General features: G+C 37.1%; 1 protein-coding gene across 5 annotated transcripts in view; it reads left to right on the top strand.

The window, feature by feature from the left end:
• ASH1L (ASH1 like histone lysine methyltransferase) overlaps window positions 1-16,221 on the top strand; it is a 203,286-nt gene that overhangs the window by 173,823 nt on the left and 13,242 nt on the right. For all 5 annotated transcript variants that reach the window (XM_069543842.1, XM_069543868.1, XM_069543833.1 and 2 more), the window contains 5 exons: window positions 7,750-7,858; window positions 8,287-8,451; window positions 8,612-8,706; window positions 10,349-10,506; window positions 14,845-14,997. In XM_069543842.1, the coding sequence (XP_069399943.1) occupies window positions 7,750-7,858; window positions 8,287-8,451; window positions 8,612-8,706; window positions 10,349-10,506; window positions 14,845-14,997 (680 nt within the window). The remainder of the gene's footprint in view (window positions 1-7,749; window positions 7,859-8,286; window positions 8,452-8,611; window positions 8,707-10,348; window positions 10,507-14,844; window positions 14,998-16,221) is intronic.

Genomic DNA, 16,221 nt, shown 5'->3' with positions numbered 1-16,221 from the left:
TGTTAAAGACATAAATGAGTGGTAACACATCTCATGTTCATAGGTAAGATTTGATTTTATTAAAATGGCACTATTACCCAAAGTGATCTACAGAGTCAGTATAATTCCTATCAAAATCCCCATGACACTTTTTTTTTTTTTTTTCGGAAATCAAACCTATCTGAAAATTCATATGGAATCTCAAAGGACCCCCAAATAACCAAAATAATCCTAAAAAAGAGCAGAAGTGAAGGATTCACACTTAATTTGAAAAGTTACTACAAAGTCAGAGTAATCAAAGCAGTATGTATGGTATAGGCATAAAGACAGGCATATAGACCCATTAAATAGAATAAAGAACCTTGAAACAAACCCCTACATATTACTCCTTGGAAGAAAAGTTATGACCAACCTAGATAGCATATTCAAAAGCAGAGACATTACTTTGCCGACTAAGGTCCACCTAGTCAAGGCTATGGTTTTTCCTGTGGTCATGTATGGATGTGAGAGTTGGACTGTGAAGAAGGCTGAGCACCGAAGAATTGATGTTTTTGAACTGTGGTGTTGGAGAAGACTCTTGAGGGTCCCTTGGAGTGCAAGGAGATCCAACCAGTCCATTCTGAAGGAGATCAGCCCTGGGATTTCTTTGGAGGGAATGATGGTAAAGCTGAAACTCCAGTACTTTGGCCACCTCATGTGAAGAGTTGACTCATTAGAAAAGACTATGATGCTGGGAGGGATTGGGGGCAGGAGGAGAAGGAGACGACCGAAGTGTGCCAAAACCGTTTAGTGAGAAGGAGATACTCTTTTTCAGTAAAAGATGGTAGGAAAACTCAGTATCCTCTGCAGAAGTATGAAGTTGACCCCCTACCAAACACTGCACAAAAATTAATTGAAACCAATCAAGAACCTAAATATAAGACCTAAAACAATAAAACTTGAAGACAGAACAAAAGTTTCACAACACTGGACTTGGAAATAATTTTGGGGGTATGACACCTAAGGCACAGGTAACCAAAGAAAAAATAAACTGAACTTCATAAAAAAATCAAAAGATACTATACACAGAATCAAAAGGCTGCCCACAGAATGGGAGAAAATATTTGCAAGTCATATATCTGATAATGTATTAGCATCAAGAATATATAGAGAACCCCTGAAACTCAACAACAACAAAAAAACCCAATTCAGAATGGACAGAGAACTTTAATATATTAATATATTTCTCCAAAGAAAATATGCAGATGGCCAGTAAACAAATAAAAATATATTCAAAATGACTGATCATTAAGGATATCCAATTCAAAACCATAAGATACTACCTCACACCCTCAGAATAGCTACTGTGGAAATGACAGGAAACAATAAGTATTGACAAGGATGTTAAGAAATAGAAACCCTTGTACTCTATTGGAAATATAAAAATGATATATCCACAGTGGAAAAGGGCAGGGACGTTCCTCAACAAATTAAACATAAAATTTCTGTATAATCCAGCAGTCCAGCTTCTGAGTGTATATCCAAAAGAATTGAAGGAGGTTCTCCAAGAGATATCTGCACCCCCGTATTTTAGTAACGTTATTCAGAGTAGCTTAATGTGGAAGAACCCAGGTGTCCATAATGGATGAAGGGATAAGGAAAATCTGGTTTTTACATACAATAAAATTCAGCCTTTAAAAAGAAGGAAGTTTTGCGATGTACTACAACATCGATAGACCTTGAGGACATTATGCTAGGTGAAATAATCCAGTCACAAAAAGACAGATACTACTGTGTGATTCCACTTACATGAGATGTTTAAAAGTAGTTAGAATCGTAGAGACCATAGAGGAGTGGTTGTCTGAGGCTGGAGGAAGGAGAGTTTGAAAGTTATTGTTTCATAGGGACAGAGTCCATTTTACAGGACAGAAAGAGGTGGACTTGCGTGGTGGAGCTGACTACACAACATGAATTTTCTTTTTTGTTTCCTTTTTCTTCTTTTGGCCACACCTCACAGTATGTGAGATCCTAGTTAGCCGATCAGGAATTGAACCTGTGCCCCCTGCAGTGGAAGCATGTAGTCTTGACCACTAGACCACTAAGGAAGTCCAGTGTTGATGTTCTTAATACCACTGAACTGTACATTTTTAAGTGGTTAAGGTTATAGACTTTGTTACATGTGTTTTAACACAGTTGAAGAAAAATAGGCTCGTATGAACAACATTCTATAAGAGTGTCCACTGTCACTTCTCTTCCACTTCATAAAACATTAGAATAAACTGAATGGAAGTTTGTAGGACATCAGCACTGAAGACCACCAAACATTATTGGGAGAAAAGACCACCTAAATTAACGGAGAAATACACCATGTTTATGGATTATAAATCTCAATATTTTTGAGATGTCAGTTCTTACCAGATCTATAAATTGAAATTCAATTTTTAGGGGAATTGACAGGCTGATTCCAAAACATACATCTAATTGTGAAGGACCTTAAAAAGGTAAGATGATCTTGAAGAAAAAAATTTAAGGACTTGAACTACTAATTTCAAGACTTACTGTAGAGGTACAGTAAAAGAGTACGTGTTTGCTTGGGCTAGATTAATAGACAAATGGAATAGCATAAGGGGCTTCCTAGGTGGCTTAGTGGTAAAGAATTCGTCTGCCAATGCAGGAGATGCAAGAGACACACGTTTGATCCCTGGGTCAGAAAGATCCCCTGGAGGAAGAAATGGCAACTCATTCCAGTATTCTTGCCCGGAAAATCCCATAAACAGAGGAGGTTGGTGGGCTACAATCCATAGGGTCACAAAGAGTCAGACATGACTGAGTGCACACAGCAGCAGCAGGAGTCCAGATAAAGACACATAAATGTACTGTCACCTGATTTTATGACATAGGTTCCACTGCAAGTCAGTTAGGAGAGGATGGCTTTTAATAAGTGGTTTTGAGTCATAGGCTCCTGCGTGAATACACACACAAAAATTAAGATGACTCTCAGACCTAAATATCACCATTGAAGCAATCATGTTTCTATAGGCAACATGAGAGAATATTTATTAAATTTACTTTTTATTGAAGTATAATTGAATTACAGTGTTGTGTTAATTACTGCTGTACAGCTTAGTGACTCAGTTAACATATATATATTATACACATATATTATTATACATATATACACATTTTTTTCTTTGTCTTTTTATTATTATGTATATATACATATATTTTTATATATGTATACATATATTTTTAATACATATATATTTTTTCTTATACATATATATTATACAGTACTCTTGCCTGGAAAATCCATGGATGGAGGAGCCTGGTAGGCTGCAGTCCATGGGGTTGCCAAGAGTCGGACACAACTGAGCGACTTCACTTTCACTTTTTACTTTCATGCATTGGAGAAAGAAATGGCAACCCACTCCAGTATTCTTGCCTGGAGAATCGCAGGGACGAGGAAGCCTGGTGGGCTGCCATCTATGGGGTCGCACAGAGTTGGACACGACTGAAGCGACTTAGCAGCAGCAGCAGCAGCATACATATGTATACATATACATATATATTTTGTATATATATATTTACGTTATACAAAGAGACATGACTCTTTATACATACATATATTACAGTTATATATTTTTTGCTTTTCCATTAGGGTTTATCACAGGATATCGAATATAGTTCCCTGTGCTATATAGTTAAGACCTTGTCGTTTATCCATTCTATATGTATCAGTTTGTATCTCCTAATCCCAGACTCTCAATCCAGTCCTTTTTACTCCCCTCTCCCTTGGCAACCGCCAGTCTATTCTCTGTGTCCCTGATTCTGTTTCTGTTGCATAGATAGATTCATTTGTGTTGTAGTTTAGATTCTATATATAGGTGATAATCATACGGTATTTGTCTTTCTGACTTCTTTCACTTAGTATGATAACCTCTGGTTGCATCCATGTTGCTGCAAATGGCATTATTTCATTCTTGTTTAGGGCTGGATAGTATTCCCCGTGTGTGTGTGTGTGTGTGTGTTTATACACTACATCTTCTTTATCCATTTATCTATCCGTGGATATTTAAGTTGCTTCCATGTTTTGGTTATTGTGGATAGTGGTGCTATGAACATAAGGGTATATGTATCTTTTTGAATTATAGCTTTGTGGAGTGGGATTGCTTAGTCATATGGTAATTCTATTTTTAGATTTCAGAGGAACCTCCATACTGTTTTCCACAGTGGCTTCACCAACTTTCATTCCCACCAACAGTGTAGGAGGGTTCCCTTTTCACATGGGAGAATATTTTCATATACTTGGGATAGATAAAATTATCTTAAACAGGATATAAATAGCACTAAAGATAAAAGAACTGATAAAATTAACAATGTCTATTCATCCAAAGGAAACTTTTGAGTGTAAAAGCACGCCATACACTGCGAAAGGGGTATTTACAATGTGTTTATCTGACAAAGAACTTACTTCTGGATGAAGTTTAGAATCTGTGAATCAGTAAGAAAAAGACAATCCAATTTTTAAAAAAGGTAATAGACATGTCAGAATATAAAAGTGGTCAGTAATCAAAAGGTGCTTAATATTTTAGTCATCAGAGAAAAATGTTAATTAACCCACATTAACATTCAGAGTGTTAACAAGGGTATAACACAACGTGAATGGTTTGTTGTGTTACTGCTGGTGGAACTGTAAATTGGTATGACGACTTATAAAAGATGTTTGTACCTACCAAAGCTAATAAACACATCTAGTAAACTAGCAACCCTACTCATAAGTATATCCCCAACATAAATGAGTGTTTATATTCAAAAGACAGGTGCAAAAAAATTAAAAAGGCATGTGCAAGAATATCCACAGAAATTTTTTTTTAAGGCTGTGCCACGCAGCTTGTGGGATCTCAGTTCCCTGACCAGAGATTAAACCCAGGCCATAGCAGTGAAAGCCCAGAATCCTAACTGCTAGGCAACCAGGGACTTTTCCCAGAAATTTTTTTTTTTAATAATAGCTGAAAACTGAATATAGTCCATTGTTTATCAGCAATAAAATAGATCGGTAAATTTTGCTAAATTCATATAATGGAATACTACACAGCAGTATAAAGGTATACTATAATAGAGTGCAACATTGAGTCAAAGAAGGTAGGCATATAATTGTACATAATACTATATATTCTGTATGATTCCATTTAATTTAAGTTTAAAACAGATGAAACTATAATCTCTATGTGGATAGAAATTAGAATGGTGGCAATTCTTTGGGGGAGGGTACTGACTGGGAAAGAGGTTACACAAGTGTAGAGATACATAAAATTCAACAAACTATACATTTAAAATTTTGTATTCTTGTAAGTTATGCCTCTTCCCCCCCCCCATGTTTTTAATACAATATATTTTAGTATAGGATCAAATTTTAAATGTTATGGTATGGAAAAAGGGTCAGCAATCTTGGAATGTGGCTGTGCGCCAATAAAAATTTAGAAAGACCTGGGGGGAATTTGTCTGCCTCCATAGTTTCCCAACCATGGGTATAGACTAAAATAAATGGGACCTAATCAAACTTACAAGCTCTTGCACAGCAAAGGAAACCATAAACAAAAAGACAACCTAGGAACTGAGAGAAAATATTTGCAAATGATGCAACCAACAAGGGCTTCATTTCCAAAATATACACACAGCTCTTATAACTCAATTACAAAAAAAAAAAAGAAATCAGTTGGGCAGAAGAACTAAATAGACATTACTCCGAAGAAGATGTACAGATGACCAAGCGTTTGAAAAGATGTTCAACATTGCTGATTATTGAAAAATGCTAATCAAAACTACAACAAGGTATCACCTCACACTGGTCAGAATGGCCATCATTAAAAGGTCTACCAGTATCAAATGCTGGAGAGGGTGTGGAGAAAAGGAATGCCTCTTATACTGTTGGTAGAAATGTAAATTGATGCAGCCACTATGGAAAACAATATGGAGATTCCTTAATAAACTAAAAGTAGAGTTGCCATATGATCCAGCAGTCCCACTCCTGGGCCTATACCTAGAGAAAACACTTAATTCAAAAATTTATGCACTTTAATGTTCATAACAGCATTATTTACAGCAACTAAGACATGGAAGCCATCTAAGTGTCCATCAAGAGATCAGTGGAATTTGCAGGGTGGCAGTGGAGACACAGATACAGAGAACAGGTCTGTGGACCCCGCAGGGGAAGGAAAGGGTAGGACGAATGGAGAAAGTGGCATGGAAATATATACACCACCATATGTAAGATAGATAGCTAGTGGGAATATGCTGTATGACTCATGGAGCTCAAACCAGTGCTGTGACAACCTAGAGGTGTTGGATGGGGTAGGAGGGAGGTTCAAGAGGGAGGGGACATTTAAAGATGAATGAATAAAGATGTGTCTGTATATATGCTGTATGTGTGTGTGTGTGTGTATGCTACTCGGACATAAAAAAGAATGAAATAATGCCATTTGCAGCAACATGGATGGACTTAGAGATTATAATACTAAGTGAAGTAAGTCAGAGAAAGAAAAATACCACATGATATCACTTATATATGGCATCTGGGCTTCCCTGATGGCTTAGATGGTAAAGAATCTGCCTGCAATGCAGGAGACTGGGTTTGATCCCTGGGTCAAGAAGATCCCCTAGTGAAGGGAATGGCAACCCACTCTAGTAATCTTGTCTGGAGAATTCCATGGACAGAGGAGCCTGGCGGGTTACAGTCCATGGAGTCACAGTGTCGGACACTACTGAGCAACTTACACCTTCACTTTCATATGTGGCATCTAAAATGTACAAATTAACTTATTTATAAAACAGAAACAGACCTGCAGGCATAGAGAATCTTACAGTTTTCAAAGGGGATAGGGATGGGGAAGGATAAATTAGGATTTAAGGATTTGCGGATATAAACTACTATATATAAAATAGATAAACAGGGCTTCCCTGGTGACTCACTGGTAAAGAATCTGCCTGCCAGTGTAGGAGGTATGGGTTTCATTTCTGATTCAGGAAGATCCCACTTGCCATGGAGCAGCTAAGCCTGAGAAACACAGTTGCTGAAGCCCACACACTCTAGAGCCGTGCTCCACAATAAGATGTGCCACTGTAATGAGAAGCCCTCGTGCCACAACCTCTGCACGCCACAACCTCTGCTCACCACAACTAGAAAAAAGCCTGTGCAGCAACAAAGACCCAGCAGAGCCAGAAATAATTAGATAAGCAATAAAATCCTACTGCATAGTACAAGGAACTATATTCTGTATCCTGTGATAAACTATAATGGAAAAGAATGTTAAAAAAGCACTCAGTAAATGTTAGCTAAAATTATATGTTACTCTGTAAAGCATCTAGAACAGTACATGATACCTTATTAATAAAGTAGATAAAATAGAACAAAAAGAGACACTTGTGTACAGGTTAAAAAGGTGGAGATCAGTAGAAATTAGAAGATTTTTATCCATAGGAAATAATTGTAATTTGTTTAGTAAGTAAACTAATGCCCTATGTTAAAAGGACTTTGAATACCAAACAAGAAAAGTTTGACCTTTGACGGCAGAAAGCATGTTTTCCGGAAAACTGGTTTAGGACTATTAATCTGTCAGTATTATACAGACTGGATAGAAGAAAAAAGAGATTAAAGATGGAGTGACTGGCCAGGAAACTTGAATGATTGGATACAGAAACAGAGGCAAATTTGAAATCAGTATACCAACCTTTCTGGTTCTCAGGCATGGTATTATGAATCTCTGCCTTTAACTCTTATTGCTTTCTCTATAGGTCTGTTAATGGAGTGTACCGGATTGGACTATATGCTCTTAAAGATATGCCAGCTGGTACTGAACTCACCTATGATTACAACTTTCATTCCTTCAACGTTGAAAAACAGGTAAGAATGATAAATTCAAGAGGGAGTTTGAACTTTATGATAGTACTCTATATAACATGAGCCTTCAGTGAACATTATTGATTTGTAGCTACTAAGAAATACATTGGAAAAGATTTACTCTTTGTTCCACTTATCTAGGATATATATGTCACAGTCATTCTTTCAGAACTCTGTAGAAGAGACTGTTCAATTATTTTTTGTCTCCATTCAATTCTTAATTTTTCTCGTGAAGTTTTTCCAAAATTTAATCTTTCCTTTCTACTACAGTGGAAACCATTTATATTTATTTTACTCACAATGAGTTATGTTCCTCTGTATGAAAATTTCTTGATTCAAACTTATTATTGGGTGTCCAGATACTCAGGCATTCTGTTTAAACTTTTAGATTAGACTTCAAACTAAAAGCATTATTCTCTTCCCCTTCAAAGCAACTGTGTAAGTGTGGCTTTGAGAAATGTCGAGGAATCATTGGAGGCAAGAGTCAACGCATGAATGGACTCACCAGCAACAAAAGTAGCCAACCAGTGACCTCACATAAAAAGTCTGGACGGTCAAAAGAGAAAAGGAAGTCTAAGCACAAGCTGAAGAAAAGGGTAAATAATTATCTCATGATTTTCTCCAAATATCTGCATATAGGCAATTACTGAAATAAGGGATGTACCACAGGGTGGCATCTTTAGAGTGGTTTTCCTATTGTGAGGTGATTTATGATTTATCTTGTTTTTCTTGCAATCTAATCCATCTGTTTTTTAGAGAGGCCATCTCTCTGAGGAACCCAGTGAAAACATCAACACTCCAACAAGGTTGACCCCTCAATTACAAATGAAGCCAATGTCCAATCGGGAGAGGTAAAAAGAAAATTTTCATATCTGCACTCTTTAAATTATGTGACTTGCTTGACGGTTTAAAAATTATTAAACATGTATATAGTTGAGACATTTGTTTTTTGAAGGAAGACTTTAAACAAGCATTCAGGGGTGAACTTGGCTGGAGGAAGGAACTAATTTCTAACTGAAATTTAACTTTTTATTAAAATGTGACTGTAGGCCAAAGGAAAAAAAATGCGTGTGTGTGTATCTAGTAGTTGCTGTTTCTATGAGTTTGTCACCAATATTTACAGTTTCCTATGTTATAGGCATAACAGATATCTCAAAATATCATTCATACTCATCTCTACCTTAAAATTACTGTGGTTATTAAACCCACCACTAGATCTTGTCATGTGTTAAAAATTAATGTTCATTTCTATATCACAACTTCAGGGTTTTTGTTTAATATTCTGCAAGCTGTATCTCAGTTTATTCAGTTTGGTTTTAATCCTGTATACTAAAAATTACTTAAAATTTTAAATACTTTTAGTTAACATTGATGAGAGGAGGATTACATGTACTTCACCAGCCTGCCAAAGGAATGCATGGCACAGAAGAGATTAAGAATCCCTGTTTTGTTGATAAATTAACAGAGCAGTAAAAAGGATCTTTAGTCGTCATCTTTGCTTTTCCCTATATTGAGATATTTGTCCATGTCTGAAGTAAGAGAAATAAATATGTATGTCCTATTTTTCAAATTGTCTTGGGACATTTCCTGCATCTTCCCTGACTATGTATTCCAGTATCTTAGCAAGTTCATCCTTATCTGTAATTTTACTATAATTTTAGCCCCTTTCATCGTATTTCACTTTGAATCATAGAAATTTTACATTTCAGTAAAAGAAAGAAGTCCAGTGGTCTCTTCTTTGGCTGCATAGCAGCTTAGGTTGCTTTTTAAAACTCCTTATACCCAGGCCACACTTCAAACCACTTACATCAGAATTTTCAGAAGTAGAACCCAGGTATCAATAGTTTGTACAACTCCCCAAGTGATCTCAATGTGCAGCTCAAGTCACGAACTATAAAATTAGTCTAACCTCCGTTTACCAAGGCCCATAGTTTGAGACTTAAGGTCCCGTCTGTTTACATGTTTGTTAGAGTGAAAATCAAATTATAGAATCATCAAAATTGTGTAGGGTTAATCAAGATGCATATAACTCATTTAAGTTTAGAGGTCCATGCGGTAGCACTGCACCTAACATGGTTTGCCCAGTGCATATCCATCTTAAATATCTTTACCTACATCTAACAGTCCAGTTCTCTTTGTTACAGCTGACCCTAAGCCTATACTTCATCTTGGCATATTTCTTTAGAATTCTACAAATAGTGCATAAAGCTGTACCTTCAAGTCAACATGCTTCAGTTGCCAAAATTGTTGCAGCTTTTAGGTGATATTTGTCAGATATTTGTAAATATTATAGAGAAATGTTTTGTGTTATGTGAAAAAACTCAAGATGCAAAACTGAATAATGTTTTTCCATATGTAGTTCTCTTTAAAATAGCTGATTTCACTGTTAAGTATTCATTTATATCATCATACCAGTGGCTTACATAGAGTAAACATGTAGTTAATGTTCATTGGATGGATGAATAAAGGAGCTCCTTTTTTCCTTCCTTATAGAAACTTTGTATTAAAGCATCATGTGTTCCTGGTCCGAAACTGGGAGAAGATTCGGCAGAAACAGGAGGAAGTAAAGCACACCAGTGATAATATTCATTCAGCATCGTTATATACCCGTTGGAATGGCATCTGCCGAGATGATGGGAACATCAAATCTGGTAAGGACCAGGAGACATTCTTGTTAGTTTACAGGTATCAGTCCACCATAACCTATCCATCCCAGCACTAAACTTCTTTGTCTCTACTCCAAGGAATAGGAAGAAACTCCCTTCCACCAGCCTTCCAGACACCACCTACACTCTTATAATTACTAGATATAGAGGATCTTTTGTGTTTAGGATCCTTTCCTGCCTAGAAAATAACTTGCAGACAGGATAAACAGTGATGCCAAATGTAGGAGAAAATGACATTAGTGTTAATTTCAGTACTTTGTTCTCCTCCACATTGAGACCAGCATTATACAGAGATGTTCAGATTTTCTTTTTCTGACTTTCATGAGTGAATAATGTACCAGTACTCCAGAGTTCAGATCTGGTATCCAGAACAGACCTTAAGCAGAAAATTTTACACATCCAAGCATCCTTTATAACTGAAAATTAAGTATTAAAAGCTCATGCCCTTTTTTTTTTTTTTTTTCCACACCACCCTTCGGCTTGAGGGGTCTTAGTTCCCCAAACGAACAGGGATCAAACTTCATGCCTTCCTCAGTGAAAGCACAGAGTCCCAACCACTGGATCACAAGGGAATTCCCCTCATACTGTTCATTTACTCTTTCTTTCCCTCATAAAGAAGCAAGAAATTCCCTAGTGGTCCAATGGTTAGGACTTGGTGTTTTCACTGCCAAGGCCCAGGTTTAATCCAAGTTCAGAGAACTAAAATCCTGCAAGCAGCACAAGATAGCAGGGGAAAAAAAGTATAAGCAGTCTGCATGGTGTATAAGGCAACATTTTGAGTAGGGACTAGATTGATCTAGAAATTTACCCAAAATCTTGTATCTTCTCAGTGATTTGATTGGCATAATTTCTGTGAACTTACTTTCCAATTAGTTCAAGTCTTCTGAAAATAACAGCAATTATTTCCTGAGTATTTATTATAGGTCAGGCACTGAGCTAAAACGTATAACAAGGGTTATTCCATTTAATCTACACAGATTTCCTCTTGAGGGAAGTATAGACATTGTGCTTACTTTACAGCACTTTGCAGATACGGTTTTCTACCATTTTGTGGCAACCCTGTTTGGAGCAATCTACAGTGCCATTTTTCCAAGAGCATTCTGTCCCTTTGTATCCTCACAATATTTCAAATTTTTTCAATATTTGTTACAGTGATTTGTGATTAGTGATCATTGATGTTACTATTGTAATGGTTTGGTGGTACCTCAAACCGTGAATTTAATAAATGTTGTGTGTGTTCTGAGCACTCCGGCTGGCTAGCCTTTCTCTGCTATCCTCCACCCGACCACACCCCATCTCCTGGCTCTCTCCCTATCTTTGGGCTTCCTAAGCTTAATCATTTCCAGCTTTTTTTTTTTTTTTTTAATTTCTAGCTTTTGATTTAAAATGAGATACCTGCAACTCTTCCTCTCACTTGAACACTTAGGGCCCACTGCAGGGTTATTAGTTGGCCTAATTTCAATACTGTTGTATTTTAGGTGTTCAGTTCAGTTCAGTTCAGTTCAGTCGCTCAGTCGTGTCCAACTCTTTGCAACCCCATGAATCGCAGCACGCCAAAATCGCAGTACGCCAGGCCTCCCTGTCCATCACCAACTCCCGGACAGGGAGGCCTGGCGTGCTGCAATTCATGGGGTCGCAAAGAGTCAGACACAACTGAGCGACTGAACTGAACTGAACACCTAAAATACAATAGTATTGAAATTAGGCCAACTAATAACCCTGCTGCTGCTGCTAAGTTGCTTCAGTTGTGTCCGACTCTGCGACCCCATAGACGGCAGCCCACCAGGCTCTGCCATCCCTGGGATTCTCCAGGCAAGAACACTGGAGTGGGTTGCCATTTCCTTCTCCAGTGCATGAAAGTGAAAAGTGAAAGTGAAGTCACTCAGTGGGCCCTAAGTGTTCAAGGGAGAGGAAGAGTTGCACGTATCTCACTTTAAATCAAAAGCTAGAAATTTAAAAAAAAAAAGCTGGAAATGATTAAGCTTAGTGAGGAAGGCATGCCTAAGCCAAGACATGCTAAAAGCTAGGTCTCTTGCACTAAACAGTTAGCCAAGTTGCAAATACAAAGGAAAAGTTCTTAAAGGAAATTAAAAAAGTGCCACTGCAGTGAACACACAAATGATAAGAAAGTTAAACTGCCCTATTTGGGGTTGTTTGCTGTGGTTTTTTTGTTTTTTTCTTTTTATTTTTTTATTGACTGATATTTTGTGCTCTATTGTTGATATGGAGAAAGTTTGAGTGGTCTGGATAGAAAGTCAAACCAGCCACTACATCCTCTTACGCCAAGCCTATTCCAGAACTGTCTTCGGTTCTGTGAAGGCTTAGAGATGTGACAGAGCTGCAGAAGAGAAGACTGCAGCTGGCAGAGGTCAGTTCATGAGGTTTAGGGAAGACTCTGTAACATCAAAGTACAAGGTGAAGCGTCCAGTTCTGACGCAGAAGCTACAGAAAGTTATCCAGAAAATGAGATCAGTAACGAAGGTGGCCACACTAAACAACAGGTTTTCTGTGTAGATGAAATAGCCTAATACTGAAAGATGCCATCTACTTTGCCTTTGCTGTTTTAAAGAAATGAAGTGAAAGTTGCTTAGTCATGTCCAACTCTTTGCAACCCCACAGACTATAGTCTGGAATTCTCTAGGCCAGAATACTGGAGTGGGTAGCCTTTCCCTTCTCCAGGGGATCTTCCCAACCCAGGGGTCAAACCCAGGTCTCCCACATTGTAGGTAGATTCTTTACCAGCTGAGCCACAACAGAATCTAGACAATAGCACATCTCTTACAAAGTGGTTTACTGAATATTTTAAGCCCTCAGTTGAGACCTACTACTCAAGAAAAATTATTTCCTTTCAAAATACCACTGCTCATTGACAATGTACCTAATCACCCAAGAGCTCTGATGGAGGTGTACAATGAGATTAATACTGTTTTCATGCCTACTGGTGCAACATCCACTCTGCAACCTGTGGATTGAGCAGTAATTTCCCTATTCAAGTTTTATCCTCCGAGAAATACATTTCATAAGGCTACAGCTGCACAGATACTGAACCTCTGATGGATCTGGGCAAAGAAAATTGAAAACCTGGAAAAGATTCTAGAGCCCATCAAGAATATTCATGGTTCCAAGGAGGAGGTCAAAATATCAACATTAATAGGAGTTTGGAAGTCATGTCCAAACCTCATGGATGATTTTGAGGGGATCAAGACTTCAGTGTAGGAAGTAAACTGCAGATGTGGTAGAAAAAGCAAGAGAACTAAAATTAGAAGGGGGACCTGAAGGTGTGACTGAACTGCTGCAATATTGTGGTAAAATCTTCATGGATGAGAAGTTCCTTCTTATGGATGAGCAAAGAAAGTGACTTCTTGAGATGGAATCCTGGTGAAGATGCTGTGCAGATTTTGCTGAAATGGCACAAAGGATTTAGAAGATTACATAAACTTAGTTACTAAGGCAGGGGCAGCAACAGAGTTTGAAAAGGTTGACTCCAATTTTGAAGTAAGTCCTATGGATAAAATGATAACAAAGAGCATTGCATGAAGAAAAAAGAGTATTGCATGCTGCAGAGAAATCGTTTATAAAAGAGTCAAAGATGTGCAAACTACATTGCTGTCTTGTCTTCAGAAATTGCCTCAGCCAACCCATCCTTCAGTAGCCACCACCCTCATCAGTCAGCAGCTATCAATATCAAGTCAAGAACCTCCACCAGCAAAAAGATTATAACTTGCTGAAGACTCAGATAATGTTTAGCATTTTTTTGGCAATAAAGTATTTTTTAATTGAGGTATATATGTTGGTTTTTTAGACATAATGCTATTGCACACTTAATAGACTACAGTATAAAATTTTTTTCACATGCATTGGGAAACCACAATCTCTGTGTGACTCTCTTTTTTGCAGTATTTACATTACTGTAATGTTCTGTAACCAAATCTGCAGTATCTCTGAAGTGCCTGTACTACCACTGTTCGCATTTTATAGTTGAGAAGCTAAGACACAGAGTTTAAGTATCTTTCCCCAAATCAGACAGTTAGTAGTAAGACCAGAATCCAAAAGCAGGCACACATATCTGAAACCCAGACTTGGAACTACTATACTCTGTTGCACCTGGCCATTAGTAAGGTCCCTCTAAATTGTAGGATTTGTCTCTCTAATAAACCCAGTGTTTTCTTATTTTTTTTTAAGGAGGAAAGAGAAAACTCCATAACTACTAATCTGCTTAGTCACTTCAAGGAAAATAGAGAAAATAGCAGGAATCCATTACAGAAGAGAAAGCCACATAGAGCTCCTCTTTTCCTGAAACTAATTTTTACTCTGTCCTTCCAGATGTCTTCATGACCCAGTTCTCTGCCCTGCAGACTGCTCGATCTGTTCGAACAAGACGGTTAGCAGCAGCAGAGGAAAACATTGAAGTAGCTCGGGCAGCTCGCCTAGCCCAGATCTTCAAAGAGATCTGTGATGGCATAATCTCTTATAAAGGTACCCCAAATTCCTTCTCCTTAGCTTTTAAAAAAATCATATCAAGATATCCAAGGCCAGGAACGCATAGCAATTTAGGACTGTGATTTTCGGTGGTTTACTTAGTTCTTCATTTGTCAGAGTATAGAATTATAGGACTAATTACAGTCTTCAGGGATTGTTGTCTCTGAATCCTTGGCTGTTTAGGTTAATTTTTGTATTTATTGGAATGTTATCATAGTTTAGCACTATATTTAAAAATCACGTTTATTAGCTGTAGGATAGAAGTAGGTCTTTGTCTTGAATATAATTTTCCTGAATGAGGCAGTGAATTAGCAATTTAAGAAAAAAGTATTAAAAATGTATGACATCAGTGGTTCTTATCTGTCGATTGACAGATATCTTTGAGAATAAAGTTGTGGACTCTTACCCCAGAAAAATATTATATACCTAATTTTGCATATATTTTGGAGGGTTCACAGGCCCTTTCTACATTAAGGAAAAGGATATAAAGTTACAAGCAAATTACTTTTGAAGCATTTTCATGTAAACATTTACCCCACTCTTTTCCTTTTCTAAAATACATCTTTTGGATTTGTGTTGGGTTAAGGGTGGAGAAGGGGAGAGTTTTTTAATTTAAGTCCGTAGTTTGGTAATGCACATGACTTTTTCTAACCACAAAATTTGTAGATTTTTTTTTTCGTAGATATTTAAAATTAGAAATTTTAACAAATAATTGCTGCTTTTGCCTTCAACTTTTTTTCTGTTTTTTTAATAATTGAAGTATAATTGATATACAATATTATGTTATTTACAGATGTACAGTATAGAGATTCATAATTTTAGAGGTTATAATCCATTTATAGTTATAGAATATTGGCTATATTCTTGTGTTGTACAATATATCCTTGTTGCTTGCTTTATACATAATATTTTGTACGTTCTTAATCTGCTACCCCTCTATTACCCCTCCCCCATTCCCTCTCCCTACTGGTAATCACTAATTTGTTTTCTATATCTCTGAGTCTTTTGTTGTTGTCCTTGTTAAAATCAGCCATCAACTTCTGCTTCCTTCCTTTCCCTAAATTCTGAAGATTTTGGTTTTCTTTCTCTTTTCTTTCTCTATCTACTATTTATCTTCATATTTTAGTGTTTTGTTGTTGTTGTTGTTGTTTTTGCCATTTGTTAACCTCAGCATAGAGGAAAGGGCAGACCAACCTATCCTAATATGTAAAGTTTTGTGAC

The sequence above is a fragment of the Ovis canadensis genome, chromosome 1 (genome assembly GCF_042477335.2).
Source record: "Ovis canadensis isolate MfBH-ARS-UI-01 breed Bighorn chromosome 1, ARS-UI_OviCan_v2, whole genome shotgun sequence".
NCBI lineage: Eukaryota > Metazoa > Chordata > Mammalia > Artiodactyla > Bovidae > Ovis > Ovis canadensis.
The sequence above is the reverse complement of the archived record's forward strand: the minus strand, read 5'-3'. Positions and strand labels throughout refer to the sequence as shown.